Below are 18,840 nucleotides of genomic sequence, written 5' to 3' on the forward strand. Positions count from 1 at the left end.
CTAAGGACTTAAAGGAAATCTATGCCGTGCCCTCCCATGAGATGGTGAACCGTCACGTGCATAAGCTCGTCCAGGTATTTTATCATTTCTCTCAATTTTGTTTCCTTTTTTTTTCTTTTTTTTTTCCCCTTGCTGATCTTGATTCCTTGTGTGACTATGATTGCCAGGTGTTGGGGGAGACGATGCACATTACCTCCCAGTACCTGATGAGTGAGGGGAAAGCCGTGGTGGCCACTTCCAAGGCTGAGGTGCTGAAGGCAGAAGCTTCTGGCCTTAGGAAGGATCTAGTAGAGGCTATGGATGCGAACAACTCGTCCAAAGAAAAGATCCAGGCCTTAACTAAGCAGCTGAATGCTGAGAAACTATTGGTGAAGCAGAAGGACGAGCAGATCATCGCTGCCAACCAGAAGATGAAAAATGTTGTTGCCAAGGCTGTCCACGCTTTCTAACTCACGGATGAGTATAATGTAGTTTTATTTGGCTGGTATTTTAAAGGCTTTGAATTGTTGAGGAGGTATTTAGTGAAGCACGGTCCTCAGACTGATCTAGAGGGTTTGGACTATAAGGCCATAGACAAAGAGATCGAAGCGGACAAAGTTGCGCAGGCTGCTGCTACTGAAAATCCCCCGACTGCTGAAAAAGAGGACGACGCCCCTCCGTCTTAGGTTTTTTTTTTTTTTTTTTTTTTTTTTTTTTTGGTATGTTTTGGGGTTGTTGAACACTTTACACCTTTTTGGATGCCCTATATGTTTTGGGGCTGTTGAACAATTTATAACCTTTCTCCATATATATGTATATTTGTTTATTTCCTTCATGTGATTTGTGAATGGTTTGCATTTTTTTTTTTTTTTGTCTTGCTTTTCTCTACTGGGGCATGTTCTTTGTCCTTCTTGGGACTTAGAAAAAAAAAATTTGTTGGAACATGCTCCTCGTCCTTCTTGGGACTTGGAAAAGGTTTGGTTGGAACCAGCTCATCGTCCTTCATGGGACTTGGAAATAATTTGGTTCGTACGTCCATTTAGGGAATCTTGTCGTTTCTTTTACAAGGAAAATGTACATCCATTTAAGGAATCTTATCATCTCTTTTATGTGGACGATGTACATCCATTTAAAGAATCTTATCGTCTCTGTGGACGATGTACATCCATTTAAGGAATCTTATCCTTTTTTTTATGTGTGGACGATGTACATCCATTTAAGGAATCTTATCCTTTTTTTTATGTGTGGACAATGTACATCCATTTAAGAAATCTTATCGTCTTAACTTGGTAGAGGGTTTTTGTATCCCGTTGGCGATTTATTTCAGACATAAGGGGAAAAGTTAGGCAAAAACATTAGTAATTAGATGCTGAATAACGGGTTTATTGATCTTCTTGAAAGAAAGGGAACATTAAATATTACTAATTGCTTACAAACGGGCTACAGTTTCTATTTTTAATACCTTTTCAGATGTTCAACATTCCATGGACGGGGCCAGGTCTTCTAGGTGATAAATTCCACGTCGGGAGTAGTGGATTACTTTATATGGTCCTTCCCATGTTGGCCCTAATTTGCCTTGTGTTGGGTCCTTCGTTGCAGGCGTTACTTTTCACAGGACGAGGTCTTCGATGTTGAATCTTTTGAGCTTTACCCTTTGATTGTAGTACTCGGCCATATTTTGTTGATACTTGGCCATTCTCTGAGAGGCTTGATCTCTCACTTCGTCCAAACAATCCAGGTTTAGCTTCAATTCGTTGTCGTTGCTGCATTCGTCAAAGAACTCCTTCCTAAGGCTGGTGAGCCCTATCCCTATAGGGATGACTGCTTCTGTGCCAATCGTCAGGTTGAAGGGCGTCTCTCCTATTGGGGTTCTTGCTGTGGTTCTGTAAGCCCATAAGACGCTTGGTAACTCCTTGGGCCATGCTCCCTTTGCCCCCACTAATCGGGCTTTGATGATCTTTAGCAATGTTCGATTTATTACTTCCGTCTGTCCATTGGCTTGAGAATGTCCTGGGGATGAGTACTTGTTTTTTATGCCAAGGCTTGAACAGAACGATCTAAATCCTTGACTGTCGAACTGACAACCATTATCTGAGATGATCGTTTGTGGGATCCCAAACCTGCACACAATATTGTTCCATACAAAACTTCGTACCTTTGCTTCTGTAATCGTGGCTAGAACTTCTGCCTCCACCCACTTCATGAAGTAGTCGATAGCGACGAGTAAGAACCTTACTTGCTTCTTTCCTTGTGGCAGAGGTCCCATAATGTCGATTCCCCATTATGCAAATGGTCAAGATAAGGATATGGTCGTCATCTTCTCTCTTGGGACTCGTTGGACGTTCCTATACCTTTGGCAACTGTCGCATTTCTTGACGAAATCAACTGCGTCCTGCTGCATTGTGGGCCAAAAGTAGCTTGCCCTTGTGATCTTTCTTACGAGGGACTTTGCTCCCATGTGATCACCACAAATGCCCATGTGGACCTCCTCTAGGACATATTTGGATTCTTCTCCTTCAACACACCTCAAGTAAGGTTGTGAAAAGCTTCTCTTGAAAAGCTTGTCATTCAGTATCGTGAACTAGTTTTTGGACCTTCTTGGCTTCGTTAGGATTTGGTGGCAATTGTCCATCCTTTAGATATGATAGGATTGGGCTCGTCCATCCTGTGTGGGTGTGCACCAGGAAGGTTTGAAATTCTTCAATGCTGGGAGAGTTTTGTTCTTCCAGTTTCCAATCGATCACCTTTGGCTGATCGTCTGCCGACGCATTCCTGGCCACTTCATCAACTTTGGCATTTTGATCTTGTGGGATCTAAGCAAATTCTGCCCAATCAAAATTTCTTACCAATTGGTTCATCAGTTTGAGGTATCTCTGCATCCTTGTCTCCTTCACTTTGAAATCTCCCTTGACTTGCCCTATGACGAGTTGCGAATCACTCCTTATCAAAGCGTTCTTAGCTCCTAGTGCCTGGGCTATTCTTAGTCTTGTCAATATAGCCTCGTACTCTACTTTGTTTTTGGTTACAGGAAAATTAAGTTGAACTCCATATTTCAAAATAACCCCATCAGGGGAACCGATGACAACGCTTGCTCCACCTCTCTTCTGTGTGGATGACCCGTCAGTATGGATCGTCCAAAGTTCGCCTTGGTTGTCTTTCTACTCGGGGGAGGTGAATTCTGCTATGAAATCTGCCAACGCCTGGGCTTTTATGGCTATTCGAGGTCGATATTCTATATTGAACTGGCTAAGCTCGATGGCCCATTGTATCATTTGTCCAGCTACCTCGAGTTTGTTCATTGCTTTCTTAATGGGTTGGTCTGTCATCATTATGATTGGGTAGGCCTGAAAGTATGGACGAAGCTTTCTAGATGCCACTATTAGGGCAAAGGTGATTTTCTCCATTCTTGGGTATCGGGCTTCAACTCCTTGGAAGGCCTGACTAACGTAATACATTGGATGTTGTATCTTATCTTCTTCCCTGATCAAGGCTGTGCTCACCAAAGTTGTGGACACGGCTAAGTACAAGAACAGGTCTTTTCCTTCCTTGGATGGACTCAGGAGTGGGGGGTTGCTTAGGTAACGCTTTAGCTCCTAGAATGTTGTTTCGCATTTGTCCGTCCAGACGAAAGCCTATTTCAAGACCTTGAAGAAAGGAAGGCATTTATCTGTTGCTTTAGAGACGAACCTGTTGAGGGCTACCACTCTTCCCATTAGAGATTGTACTTATTTGACTGTCTTCGAAGATGACATCTGGCTCTCACCTTTTCTGGATTTGCTTCTATTCCTCTTTGTGATACCATGAAACCGAGGAACTTTCCAGAGGAGACTCCAAATGCACATTTGGCTGGGTTTAGCTTCATACTATATTGCCTGAGTGTGTTGAACGTCTTCTTGAGATCGTCCACATAGACCTCTACATTCCTCCCAATCTGCTTGTTAAACATTTGGTTTACCAGTCTTTGGTACGTAGCCCCCGCATTCTTCAAACTGAAAGGCGTAACCTTGTAGCAATAGAGTCCCTGGCTAGTGACGAAGGCGGTCTTTTCTTGATCCTCCTCTGCCATTTGTATTTGGTTATATCTGGAGAAAGTGTCCATAGAGGTGAGAAGCTTGTGCCCTGTCGTCAAGTCCACAAGCTAGTCAATCTTGGGCAGAAGGAAGCTGTCCTTTGGGTAGGCGCTATTCAGATCCATAAAGTCAACACACATTCTCCATTTCCCGTTTCCCTTTTTAACCATGACGACATTGGTCAACCACTTGGGATAATATACTTCTCTGATGAAGTTAGCAGCGAGTAGCTCATTCACTTCGTCCATGACTGCCTTGTTCCATCCCGGAGCAAAAACTCTTCTTCTCTACTAGACGGGTTTCTTCTTAGGATCCACATTCAGACAGTGCTGAATGATGTCCGCTGGTATGCCAGGCATATCTTCGTGACTCCAAGCAAATACATCTAGGTTGCTCCTTAGAAAGTTGATGATTTCTTTCTTTGTTTAGAGGTTCAGACTCGTCCCTACTTGAGTCGTCTTTGTGGGATCTCCCTTGACCAACTCAATTGTCTCTAATTTCTCTGCAATTTCCAGCGTCTTTTCTTTAATCATCTACGTATAGTTTTCTTTTGACGCCAGGACAGCCTGGTAACATTCTCGTGCTAGCAACTGATCTCCTTTTATCTCCCCAACTCTATGTTCCATTGGAAACTTCACCGTCAGGCAATACATAGATGTGGTTGCTTTCCAACGATTGAGTGTAAGCCTTCCTTTGATCACATTGTAGGACGAAGGTGAGTCTACTACCAAGAAGTTGTGTTTATTGGTTACTTGGAGGGGGTATGAGCCAGCCGTGACCGTCAGCATTACTATTCCCAGAGGGTACACCTTGTCTCCACTGAAACTAACGAGAGAGATTTGAATGGACGAAGTCTCTTCGGGTCTACTTTTAACTGTTGGAACGCAGAGAGGTAAATGATATCTATAGAGCTCCCGTTGTCTACTAAGACCCTTCTAATATTGAATCCTTCAATCATGAGCATAATGACCAACAGGTCGTCGTGGGGTTGTTTCACCCCCCTGGCATCTTCTTCTGAGAACAACATATCTTGTTTCGTCTGCTTGTGCTTTAGAGGTGGCATGCCATGAACGCTGTTTGCCTACCTCTGGTATGACTTCTTGTGTGACTTGAAACCTCCCTGTAGACGGCCCTCCTGTGGTGGTCTTTATCTCCCCTATGGAACTTTGTGGATGAAGGGGGATATGATCTTCGTCCCTCTAAAGGACTTCGTGTTGACCCTTGTTATCATCCCTAGGTTTGTTGGAATCTCCTTTCTTCATAAACTTCTGCAACTTTCCTTTTCGTATAAGCTTTTCTATCTGTTCTTTTAGGTCCCTACAGTCCTCTGTGTAATGTCTATGATCTTTGTGGAAACGACAGTACTTTCTCTTGTCACGTACATTGGGTGACAAGTGTAAGGGCCAAGGCCATTTGAGATAGTGCTCGTCTTTAATCTGTGGCAAAATCTGGTCAACAGGAAAGGAGTGAACTTCATCGGGCGAGGGTTTCTGTCATCTTTTTGTTTATTCCCTTCAACGTTCTGGCAGTCTACTCGATCCCTTTTTCATCTTCTTTTGTCATCTTCCTTCTCTTTCTTCTTCTCCTTGGGCTTCTCCACCCCTTTTACTGCTGCCAAGGCGTCCTTGGCATTCATATACTTCTGCGCTTTCAAGAGCATTTCAGCCATTGTCTTAGGGGGATTCTTTGCTAAGGAAACTACGAACTCTCTGGACTTCAATCCAGCCTTGAAGGTTGTCAGCTGCACCTTATCATCTGTTTCATCTACTTCCAAAGTTTCTCGAGTGAAACGCATCACATACGACCTTAGGGTCTCTTTCTCCCCTTACCTGATGCTGAGCAAATGGTTTGTTGGTCTTTTTGGGCACTGCCCACCGACAAAGTGAAGGAGGAAGGAGCTGGGTAGCTGCTTGAAGTTATCGATGGACGATGTTGGTAGCTTAGTGAACCACTCCCTGGCTGCTCCTTTAAGTATGGTAGGGAAGGAACGACATAGTATCTCGCTGTTGGAGACCCAAGTCATCTTGAAGGTGTTAAGGTGATCCAAAAGATCTTTTAATCCGTCAAATGGCTCGAGCTGTGGTAGACGAAACTTTAAGGGTACCGGGCATTCTAGGACCACTATGGTGAAGGGTGAGTTTGTCCACCTGACCATCCTGTGCAGGCTTCGGACTGTTTTCTCCTTGATCGCATTCCTCAGCTCGTCCATCTCATTCCTCATTTCTTTGAGAAGATCGGAGCTTGCCCTTTCTGGAGTGCCTAGTCATTTTTTCTGGCTGTCTACGTCATCGTCTCGATTGGTCTCCGAGCGAATGTCTTCTTGTTGCAGTCGTTGCCTCATCTCTTAGTTCTGCTTGGTAAGCTCTTCCACAGTAGCTGCGAGAGTCTGAATTTGTAGAGCTAATGCTGCAGGATCTTGGTTAACGTTGGACTCCATCTAGATTGGTGAGTTGAGTGGAACTGTACTTCCGAACCTAGGTGCGAAGAAAGTCGTTCCCCACAAATGGCGCCAAACTAATAACATTGAAGTCGTCAATTAAAGTGATCGTCCAGAAGGAAGCCATCCATAACCAACAAGATCCTGAAAGGGTAAATGAGAAATGGAAGAGAAAGTGGGTCACCGGTGTGGTGCCTGCCACAAATCCTCTGATGATAAAGTCAAAATGGCTAAAAGAGAGAAAATTCAATACTAGAATATGATAGCTAGATAGAGTGTAAGTACCCCCTTAGGTCTTGGGGTGCTGGTGTATATATATGCACTTGTTCCTCCCTTCCAGCCATTGTTGGTGCTTTAATGGTGGCTTCAATGTGGTATTTGTAACGCCCTTATGAGGTGTTAATGATATGATGTCTATTCAACGGCATGGAAGCTCATTATTATCATATAATGCTTCATCATTGATTATGAGTGAATGGAATCATCTTCGTCTAGCGAGCGTTGTGATATGGACAAAGATGGGTGCTACCATCGTCCACTGTCCTCTCCGCGGACGAGTATATAATCGGGACTATCAATCGTCTTCATTTGGTTCACTTTTGCTTCTAGATGCGATGTTCCCCTAGCTATTGGAACCCTCGGTTGATTTTCTCCATATACATTACTCTTTGCACCTTCCTCTCCCTAGTTCATTCTAGTTTGGACTCATCCAGGTGTTTCCCTTTTTGGTTGACAATGTCGAAGATGTTTCCATTGTCGGTGGATTTATTGTGCCAGATCCCAATTTTGTCTTTTCTACTCTTCAACTGAAGTTGCCATGTACTGCAACTGTTGTTGGATAGGATCCATCTATGGAGGATCCTTTTCGATGGGAACAGGTTGTGGACTAAACACACTCCTACTTCAACGTTTTCTGGGTTTGTAGCCATTGATCAAGTCTGAATCATACAACCCTTTTGTCTTAAAACTGTTGAACTTTTTGTGTAGAGTCCCCATAAACGGCGCCAGCTGATGAAGTATGAAATCAGTAAGTTGTGTGCTTAGTGTAAAATTGAGGACTTGAAGAAGAAAGATCATGTTGTTATTGGAATGCATTGGTGTAGTGCTGGTTAATGACCCTCTGATGTCTAAGTCAAAACTTCTCTCAAGATCTCCATGGACTCTCAAAAGTATAAGATTTAGAAGTGTTTTTTTTTATGTACTTTCGTTTTGGTGAAGTCTAACCTTTATATAGGGAATCTTGAATAGGTGTACTTGTTTGATGCCACTTCTATCATGCGAGACGTGTGGGCTTAATGGTGTGAGTAGGAACGAATTTTGAGGAGTTTAATTCCACGTCTCTGCAGTAATGGATTCATGTGACAGATCACAAGCCTGGTGAAAGTGGCTAAGAATTGCTAGTGTTGAACCTCTGAAATTGTGGATGATGGCCTAAGCCTTATGTAGATGAGTCTTGCTATTCCTCCTAGACAACTGTTTTAGATGATTGTCCATTTTTATTCTCCATCAAAATTCATATTAATGACTTGTCATGAAAATAAAGAATAATCATTACGGAATAAATGAGATAAACAAATCCATCTAATGTATCAAAGAAAAAAAAATATCCCAAAGTCTAGTTTTACCTTCATTGATCCATTCCCAGCTCTTGTAGAAAACAAGTTGCAACTTAGGTACTAACGTCATTGCCAGCATAAGTAATGCATCAAATTCCGCCTACTAGAAAATGACCTCATTGCCAACTAGGTAATTTATCAAATTCCGCCGACTAAAAAGAAACAAAGAGTCTGCAAGTATTTCCAAAAAGAGGGGATAAAAAGGGGAAAGTCATGGTTAGGATGTGATATTTTGAATTTAATTAATAAAATTCATTAGGAGTGTGAGAGAAGGAAATACATGGTAATACTTATCTATGTATAATATTAATAGGCAAAGTTCAGAGAAAATTCAATTAGAATTTGAAATTAGAATTTAATTTTGCGTCATGTGTCTAAATTTATGTGAAAACCACACCATAATTATCCATTAAAGTTTGTGTCATGTGTCCACTTAAATTTTTTAATCTTTGTGTTAAGTGAGTTAACAAGTGCAAAATACTAAGAATCTAATATTAATGAACTATAATTTTTTTTTTTAAAAAAATCATATATACTTAATAAAAATGGAAAATAAAAATTACCACACAATAAAAATTACCACACGTTCTATTTTATTAAAAATTAAAAAAAAATGATCATAAGTAGCATTAAATTTATATAAGAATTTTAATACTCCCTCCGTCCCACTTTGTTTGTCCTCTATTCCATTTTGAGATGTCCCAAAATATTGTCCTGTTTCTAAAAATAAAAGTCATTAATTTACTAATATTCCTATTATACCCCTATTAATTTATTAATTTAATTTTTTGATAAATCTATTTAAGGGTAGTTTTGGAAACTTGTACATTTTTAAAAGGTAGACAAGACAATAAATGATGTTTTCTTAAAATATTTGACTTTTCAAACAGGACAAACAAAGTAGGACGGAGGGAGTATATGACTAATTACCTTTAGTTTTAAAAAATGATTAATTATTTATATTTTTATGATAAAAATTGTGTTTAATTTTAAATGTATCTATACGTATGCATGTGTTACATGCTATTTTTTTTTAAAATAATTTGACTAATTATTTATATTTTATAATAAATTTGTGTTTAATTTTAAATGCATCATGTGTTTGCATGGGTTACATGCTAGTTAAACTACTCTGTAGCCTCAGGCTTATGTATGAATACAATTAAAAACATTAATAATTATACTTTTTATTTTATAGAAGAGATTCAAATTATATATAGTATTAGTTTACACTTTTTTTAAATCATACATTTGTAAAATATGTAATGGTTTCTCATTTTATATATATATATATATATATGATTTAGAATTTAATTGGAATTAAATTCTTCGATTTTTTCACTCAATAATTCACTTGTTACAAAAATAAATAAATAAATAAATAAATGGACACTTGACGAAAAATTGGACTCCAATTGAAATACAATTTAAAATCTATTTGGATTTTGACTCTTTAATTTTTACACACAATAAATTACTTGACATAAAATTAAAAATTAAATAGAATACAAATTAAAAAGATTCCAAATTTGGTTAAGAAGGGGTATAAAACTTATCACGTCAATTTTTTACTTAAAAATAAAATTAATAAAAAAGAAGCCAAGTCTCTTTTTTTATTTTTTGGAGAATCTGAAGAAGCCGAGTCAGACACTTAAAAGACACATGTAGAAATCCAAATTGGACATTCTAAGATATAAAGTAAAGATGCGTGCATCACGTTGTAAATAATATATTATTAGGATTAAGCACATATCGTGCGACTCGTATTAATTCCGTAAAAGGCTCTTAAAAATCTAACGTGGCTGCAATTAATTTGCTCCGTAGTTAAAAAGGAACGCTGAAACTGGCAAAAAGAAAGGCAAAGGCAAAAAGCTCCAATCACTGAATCAGGCTCTGAATATGTCCCAGGAACCTGACCAAGTTAGAGAGTTAATTCTAACTAACTTCTATCCTCAATGTAATAGTACACCCGTTGTTTTTTGCTGGCCAAATTTATTGGAGTATGAATTTTAACCTCAGTCCTAACCAAACACAAACTCTCCACCAACCGTTCTAACGTTTTACGTTTACCTACCACCTCTCTCTCTCTCTCTCTGTGTTGCAGCAAGACATGGAAGCTCCACTTCTGAGCAATGATGTGTTGGCCAAGTACAACAACAAGAACAAGATTTGGAGGAGATCTCTGTGGTTCCTTGTTGCATTTATAGCCATTACAAGTCAGTGTCTTCTATTCCCTCAACTGGGGTTATTCTATTTTTTCTTAGTTTTCGGTTTGTCACAAATCCTTTATCTTAAACAGATTACAACCAAGGAAGAAATGCTTTGTCTTCTAATATGTTGTGGGCTTTTAAGATCTCTTTCTCTTTTCTCTTGGAATTTGACTGTAATACATGAGAACCCACACCCAGGTTTTCACTGTAACAGGTTTGACTTCATAAGACAGCACAAATATTGATCTATTAAACATAAGAAAATTTGTTCTCTAATTTGGCCCTAAAGTTTTTGGTTGAACCAGTGAGTACGCTTTTGAGCATAAGAGACAAGAAATTGATCTTGGAATCATAGTTTTAGTTTGGAATTTCAAGTGATTTTTAGTTTTGCTCAAGCCTGACCTCACCAAAGTCACCAGATTTTAGCAATCCCCAAGTCTCAAAATTTTAATTATCTTCCCATTTCAGCTTTGAGCCCAAGTCTGGGATTTTAAATGGTAGGACACCAAATCGGTTATAATGATTAGCCAGAAACTGGCAAAATTGATTGCAAAAAACCATATGGTTCTCGATATTATTATTGTGTTATGATGGATTTTTTTTTTTTTTTTTTTGACAGCTTATGGGCATGAGAGTGTTATATATTTAACCATGGGCATGCTATTTGCTTTTCAGTTGTAGGCCTTATAGTCAGTGGCAGTGACTTAAGTTCCTGGGCACTAAGAGGAGGAAGCAAGTATGATACAAAAATTGGAGCTGATAATACTGATATTGTTGAGTCAGAACATGGTGTTGTTGCTGCCGATGATGGACGTTGTTCTGAAATTGGCGCATCCATGCTTAGGCAGGGAGGGCATGCTGTTGATGCTGCAGTGGCAACCGCATTGTGTGTCGGTGTTGTTAATCCTATGGCAAGTGGGATTGGAGGTGGAGCCTTCATGATGGTCAGGTCCTCCTCAACCTCACAAACCCAAGCTTTTGACATGAGGGAAACTGCTCCGTTAGCAGCTTCAGAGGTTCAAAATTTTCCCTTTTAGCTAAAATTTTGGACCCCAAGATTCAGTAGGTCTAGTTTATCAAATATGTTGCATTAATAGTCAGGTTGATCAAACAGTTACTATGTTCAAATCAAATTGGCATGTGCATTACAGATCTTTTAGTTTGGACCCATTTGATGATAGGGTGACTTCAAATTTTACCATTTTCTTCTACCAAGCATTAACAACAATTTTTCTTTGGCTTTTTGTACAAAAATATAATTGTCAAAAGCAGAATATGTATGAGAACAATCCCATGTCCAAAGTTGTTGGTGCACTTGCAATGGGAGTTCCTGGAGAGATAGCTGGCCTTCATGAAGCTTGGTTGAAATATGGCCGTTTGGCTTGGAGAACTTTATTCCAACCTGCCATAAAACTTGCTAAAGATGGATTTGTGATCAAACCTTATCTTGGAAATTACATTACTAGGTATGCAAAGATAATCATGAACGACCCAGGTTTAAGCCAAGTATTTGCGCCAAATGGGAAGGTGTTAGAAGCAGGTGATACATGCTACAATGTGGAACTCAGTCGCAGCTTAGAGGCAGTGGCAGAGGAGGGGCCACAAGCTTTATACAATGGGACTGTTGGTGAGAAGTTAGTGAAGGATGTGAGAGAGGCAGGTGGAATTTTGACAATGGAGGATTTAAGGAATTATACAGTGGAGGTGACGGATGCAATGGCTGTGAATGTGATGGGCTACACTATACTTGGAATGCCACCTCCTTCAAGTGGAACACTCGGCCTTTCTCTGGTGGGTAATTTATTTTTCTTCATGTTCTTATCTGTGTTGCTCACTAGTAATTTAGATGCTTTACTTACTGACTCTTTTGATGAACAAAAAAGCCTTTGGTTTTTGGTGAAGGATTGGAGTATCCAATTTTAGAGGATTAGAACTTATATTTGCAATTATTTGCCTAGTGTTAGAATAATCTTTACCACCAAAAATCCCACTGAGGTCCAAATCTCCACCTTTCACCTTCAAAAGGACAGAGTACCAGGACACTAGGCCATTGGTGATTGAACTGTTCAAGAAGCTACTTTTGAAGGATATACAGTATGTTTCACTATACAGAATTAATTTTTGCATATGTATATTGATTATTGAAAATTGGTAAAAACAGGTTTTAAACATCTTTGAAAGCTATGGAAATTCCAGTGCTGCAAAGGGAGATCTTGGCCTACATCGCCTGGTTGAAGCACTGAAACACATGTTTGCTGTTCGAATGAACTTGGGTGACCCTAACTTTGTTGACATAAGTAACTATACATCTGACATGCTCTCCCCATCTTTTGCGAAGCAAATTCAGCAAAAGATACTTGACAACACCACTTTCCCCCCAGAATACTATATGAGCAGGTTTGGTCCATTTACCTTAGTGGTATAAATTTGAGCTTTCCCCATCTGGCTGACAATAATGCCTGATATTGTAGTCACTATGTCATTGTTCTAAAGTTTTGGCCCATAATTTCCAGGTGGAGTCAGCTTAGAGATCATGGAACCAGTCATTTCTGCATTGTAGATGCAGATAGAAATGCTGTATCAATGACCACTACTGTAAATTATCCTTTTGGAGCATTGGTTCTCTCTCCTTCTACTGGGATTGTGCTGAATAATGAGATGGATGACTTCTCTACACCCACAGAAATTTCGCCTGACAAACTCCCTCCTGCTCCTTCAAATTTTATCAAACCAAATAAGAGACCATTATCTTCAATGACTCCAATCATTGTTACCAAGGTAAGTGAATAGGATAACTAAAAAAAATTGTTCCCTAAAACCTTTTCTTTTAAAACTGATTGAAACTCTACAATCAATCTGAATACTAGTACAATAGTCTGCCATCTAGGAGCTATATCACTTATCAGATGTATCATTAAGCAGATTGTCTTTACGTACATTAGTTTGTTTCTTTTGTACTTTCCTCACTTTGTATCTTACCTTGGCAGGATGATGAGCTGGCAGGGGTCGTTGGTGGTAGTGGTGGTATGAACATAGTTCCAGCAGTACTCCAGGTTTTTCTTAACCATTTTATCTTGGGGATGGAACCATTAGCTGCAGTTGAGAATCCAAGAGTTTACCACAAGGTTCATGACTCCTCTCAATACATAAACATAATATATATATATATATATATATATATATATATATATTCTTGCATAACTCTCAATGAGTGAACTGACTATAAGTATTAATCCAATGCAGCTAATACCTAATGTGGTTTGTTATGAAAACTGGACTGTGATTGATGGCTATCACATTGAGCTTTCAGACGAAAGAAAGATTTTCTTAAAAGAGAGGGGTCATCAACTGAAGGCCCTGGCAGGAGGAGCCATCGTCCAGTTGGTTGTTCAAACCTTCCAAAACCACATTTACATGGGAAGAAAAAGTGGAAAATATTCTAATGCCAATCTTTTCCATGGTACACTCACTGCTGTAAGTGACCCTAGAAAGGATGGGAGGCCTGCAGCTGTGTAGTCGCCACTTCTGTTGCAGGTTGAAATGTTGTGAGGGACGGAGAGAAGGCTTTCAGTTGGAGCATTTTCAAGCTTGGCCCCTTTTGTTGTAACATAAAAAAGGTTATATCTATATTTTTTTTTTTTGTAAATGTTAATATCAATTCGGTCTACAATCATTCAGGCATTGTCTTAACCAATTCCAATAAAACTATAAAGATTAGATAAATCCATCAATATTAGCTCAAATTTACGCTTTAAAAAAAAAAAAAAAAAAAATTCTTGGGGGGTGGGGGGTAGAGGGTAATGGGAGTTTTTTCTTTTTTCTTTCTTCTTTTATTTATTTATTAATTTTGGATAGGAGGTAATGGGAGTTTAGGGACAAAGCCAAGCTCAATCTTGAATATGCTTGATAGTATAAGAAATAGAATTTAAGTAAGACGTTCACGACTGAGTGCATCGTAATTAGGGTGTTTCTCAACCAAAAAAAAAAAAGGTGTATCATAAGAGTATTGAACACAGGGCCTAAGATTTAAAACTCTCAAACTTTTATAACTGCTTATAGTCTCCAACCCCCTGATCATCAAGTGTCAGGCACATTGGACACTAACACTAAGCCCTCAGGCCCAAGCAATGATTCTTCTGCACAGCATATAATCATAACGAATGAATTATTTGTTTTTATTTTTTTCTGCTTAATCATTGCAAAGTCTGTAGTTTGCCCAATTCTAAAGAGAAAGAAATTGCTTAGAGGATCTTCAAAATTGATCCATCAACTAGCACGTGATCAATACAACATAATACAACCAAACACTAAAAATTTTCATTAATGAAAAAAATTTATAATATTTTGTGCGTATTGTACAACAGGCAACAACACTAGTAAGAAGCAAAACACGAGAATCTTTATGAAAATCTTTAGTGCCTAAAACAGAGTTTTCACGACGATTTTTCCATCAGCTGTATCGGTTGCAGAATATTAGTCTTGCTTGTCTCCACAATACACCCATTCATGACCATTTCCTCCAGCATAAAATGTGCTTTCTCCAAATGGAACATGATGTCTAGCTCACACTGTAAATTTAAGTAGAAAGAAACAGGAAAAACCATATCAACTTCTTTTAAGGAAAAACAGGGAAAGTTGAATTCAAGGGATAGGAAATAAACCAGATATAGTTTAAAAATATAACTGAATGCAGACTTACCACATTGCCAAAATGACGATCCATGGTTTCAACCAAGGGATGAATGAATTCCAAAATTGCAAGTTCATTCAACATGAAAGCAAGAAAGGGAAATGAAAATTGAGAAAGATATGCTACGATGCATTTAGGACAAAGTATGTAATAAGAAAATTTGATACTAATGTATGTAAAGGAGTTCAATGTTAAGTTTCGAACGGATAAAAAAGGGCTTTTGAGTGGGCTTATTTTACTATAAGATATCCACACCTTCCTTCAGGATGTAGCCTAGTGATTAAAGGTTTGGGATGAACTGTAAACCTAGACATCCTAGGTTTGATCTCTATTAGAAGTTTCTTTGAATTACCTGATACGCGGTTCTAGTGGGTGAGGTCGTGTATCCGTGATTTAATCCCAAGTGTGGGTCCAAAGGGCCCTACGGATGGCCATGGGCCAGGTTTGGGTCAGGTATACCTAAACCCGACTCATAACTTATTCCCATGGATACCCGAATTCCATTACTTGTTAAGTACCTATACCCGATTATTACCTAGATTTTTACCCATGAATACCAAGACTAGAGCTGACCTGGACTTTATTTTTTGGGTTTTTAAAAAAAAAAAAAAAAGTTAAAAACATGATTTTTTTTGTCCAAACCTTTTTAAAATAAAAACTAAATTTTCTTAATTTTTTTATTTTTTATTTTTTTATTTTATGAATGTATGAAAATAAATTTCTTTTCACCATGGATAATGCTTGCTTGACCATGGAATCAATGAGTAAAACCATGTCAAATGCATAATCCATAACCATAAAAAATTAAAAAAAAAAAAAAAAAAAAAAAAAAAAAAAACTTACAACCTCCAGATTTCAAGTTGAAGACCTCATGACTATAAATTTTTTTTTTGGGGGGGGGGGGGGGGGGGGGGGGGTAAGCAAGTTCTAAAGACCATGTGGAATCAAAAAATTGAAAAATTTTAGGATGCCTTATCCCAACATGTATAAGCCTATATATAAAAATTGTTTGAAGGCAAAAAATTATACCTCGTGCTCTGGTATGTAAACAATAATTGGCTGCCTACACAACTTTAAGTGCACCAGCACTAGTGGGAGACTAAAGTCAAAGTCTTGACCGAAAGCCTGGAAATAATCCGTTTTCACCTTTTTTTTTTTTTTTTTTTTTTTAATCATCTTGGTAATTAAAGTGTCAAATACATGTTTATTTTTATTTTTATTTTTTAATTTCTAAGCTGTAAACAGCAATTCTAATTAAAGTGTCAAACAAACTACTCCTAATTTAAACTTTCTTAATATGTGCAAATGATCAAATAAATTAAGGAAATAAAAAAGACATGGTTGACATAATCTTGTAAATTACTTCAATATGCATTTTATTGAGAGTAATTCTTACTCCACCGTGAATGTGAGAAGACGGAGCACTATTTCTCCATACTCCACCGTGAATATGAGAGGACGGAGCACCATTTCTCCATACTTCAAGAGTACCTAAGAATTTTTCTTTTGTTGATCTCTTTGTATGCATTTGCGTAGTGGTCGTCTAGTAACTAGTTTTGAAGAACAGTCTAATTCCAAATCAAAGTCTAGTTCTAAATCCCACTCTAGTCCCCAATCCCGCCTGAACATGGATCCTCCTCCCCAAGATGAATTAAGACAAGCCATTGCAGAGCTTACTGCCCATCTAGGCCACTTAGAAGCTAGGTATGACAAGGATAATGCACATAATGGAAGAAATAATAATAGACATGGCCCTCATGCTAGGTAAGACTATAGAGACAATGAAGACAACTCAGCAAAGCATATCAAAGTAAAGGCACCTACCTTCGATGGTGTTAGGAACCCTTAGGTCTACAATGATTGGGTGCGAGAGATGGAGCATTTTTTTGAGTGGTATGAATTGTCTGAGGACCGAAAAGTTAGATTTGCCAAAATGAAACTTATGGAAAGAGCAAAACTCCATTGGGATAGTGTTGTTAACCACCTCCGTAAGACCTACCAACCACCCATAACTCTTTAGGAAGAAATGAAGGCAAAGCTCAATGAAAAGTACTTCCCAGTATCTCATCAAGGCAACTTGTTGGATCAATGGCATGATTTGAGACAAGACAATAGGTCTGCTACCGAGTAAGTAGAGCAGTTTGAAAAGTACAAGATATGTAACAATGTGATTGAAGATGAGCCAATTGCCTTGAGTAAATTTAGGAAATGTCTCAATTATGATCTTCAAAGAGAATTGGTGGCTTGACAGATCTCAACTCTTGATAATGCTTACACCTTAGTGAAAAATTTAGAGCTGATCCTTAGGCCCCAAGGTGGAAGGAGATTTGAGAATCACATGTTGCCTCATAACAATTTTGAAGGTCCCCAAGGTAGGTACCTCCAAGATGCTCAAAATAGGCCTTACCTCAACAATAGGCCCTTGCACATAGAAGACAATCCTTAAGGTAGATACCAACAAGGTCCTCAAAATAGACCTAATCCCAACAATAGGCCCTTGCGCCCAGAAGACAAAGGGAAGTGTGGTTAGAGAGACATTTAGGCCCAATTTTAGAATCCAGTGTTTTAAGTGTCAAGGCTTTGGGCATATGGCTGCCCAATGTCCTAATAAGACTTTGTTGATTGAAGAATTGGATGGAGAGGAAGAGGTAGAAGAAGTAGTCTATGAGCCTAACATTGAAGACATTTTAGAAATAGGAGAGGATGATTCCACCCAATTAGCTTGCATAAGAGCCCCACCATTTTTTGATAACCTCAGTGAAGGTAGTCTTGATACTCCTGTAATGAGTGTTGTTAGGTGTACTCTAGCAGAGTCCAAAGAAAGTGATGATTGGAAAAGAAATTCTATCTTCCAAACCTTTGTCAAGTGTGGAACCACAAATTGCAAGGTTATAATTGACAGCGGAAGTTGCATTAATGCAGTCTCTTCTAAACTTGTCTCTCTCTTAGGTTTGAAGTTAGTTGCCCACGCTAAACCCTATAAGGTTTGTTGGGTAGATAATTCATCTATCACCATCTGGTCAAATATAGGTTGTTTTATTAGTTATGTATGACTTATAAAGTTTAGGGCCTTCAGGGTTTGAAACAAATATAGGTTGTTTTATTAGTTATGTATGACTTATAATGTTTAGGGCCTTCACGGTTTGAAATGATAATTTTTATTATTATAAAAAAATAAAAATAAAAAAGCAAGGTTTAATTTGTCACCATGGACAAATTATGCCATTATGGGCTTTTCCCCCTAAAGACAAATTACTATTTATCTATATCACGTGTTTGAATTTTGATCACTTTACAATTTAGTAACAAACTTTGGATTTTTATAATTATACTTTTTAAGGTTTGGATTAAAATTTAAAAACAAGGCTGCCATTGAGAGATTCATTAACAATTTTAGGAACAAAAATTATGATAGTGCCAAACTATTTGAGTAAGTTGTAATTGAAAGTTTTTCACAAAATGTAATTTTTGTAAATTTGGACGAAACCATAACTATATTATTTTTAATCCAGATTTTAGGGATTAAATATAATAATTAAAAGTTTGTGAACTAAATTGTAAAGAGATAAATTTATGACAAAGAAGACTGTTTGGGTGCACCTTCGCAAGAAGGGTGTTGTGCATCTAAGTCTGGTCTCTTCAATTCTGCTGCAACATGGAATAAATTGAAGCCTAGGAAGCTAGCTGTCCCTTGGTGGAAATTGGATTGGTTCCAAAGCACTTCCAACTAGATATGGATTGATGAAGTGCGTTATCTCTGTGTCTTTTGCAGAGGGTGTATGGAATCTAGAGATCAATCCTTCTATTATTTATTTTTTTTAATGGGAAGACCAAACTT

General features: G+C 38.2%; 1 protein-coding gene across 1 annotated transcript; it reads left to right on the forward strand.

Annotated features, from left to right (window-relative positions):
* The first annotated feature begins 9,960 nt into the window (after positions 1-9,960).
* LOC126713675 (glutathione hydrolase 3) lies at positions 9,961-14,035 on the forward strand. The gene is made up of 7 exons (XM_050413505.1): positions 9,961-10,318; positions 10,988-11,328; positions 11,585-12,103; positions 12,474-12,709; positions 12,826-13,090; positions 13,300-13,437; positions 13,556-14,035. The coding sequence occupies exons 1-7, from the start codon at positions 10,213-10,215 to the stop codon at positions 13,826-13,828; spliced, it is 1,878 nt and encodes a 625-aa protein (XP_050269462.1). The 5' UTR covers positions 9,961-10,212; the 3' UTR covers positions 13,829-14,035.
* Positions 14,036-18,840: the final 4,805 nt, after the last annotated feature.

Source organism: Quercus robur, chromosome 2 (genome assembly GCF_932294415.1).
Source record: "Quercus robur chromosome 2, dhQueRobu3.1, whole genome shotgun sequence".
NCBI lineage: Eukaryota > Viridiplantae > Streptophyta > Magnoliopsida > Fagales > Fagaceae > Quercus > Quercus robur.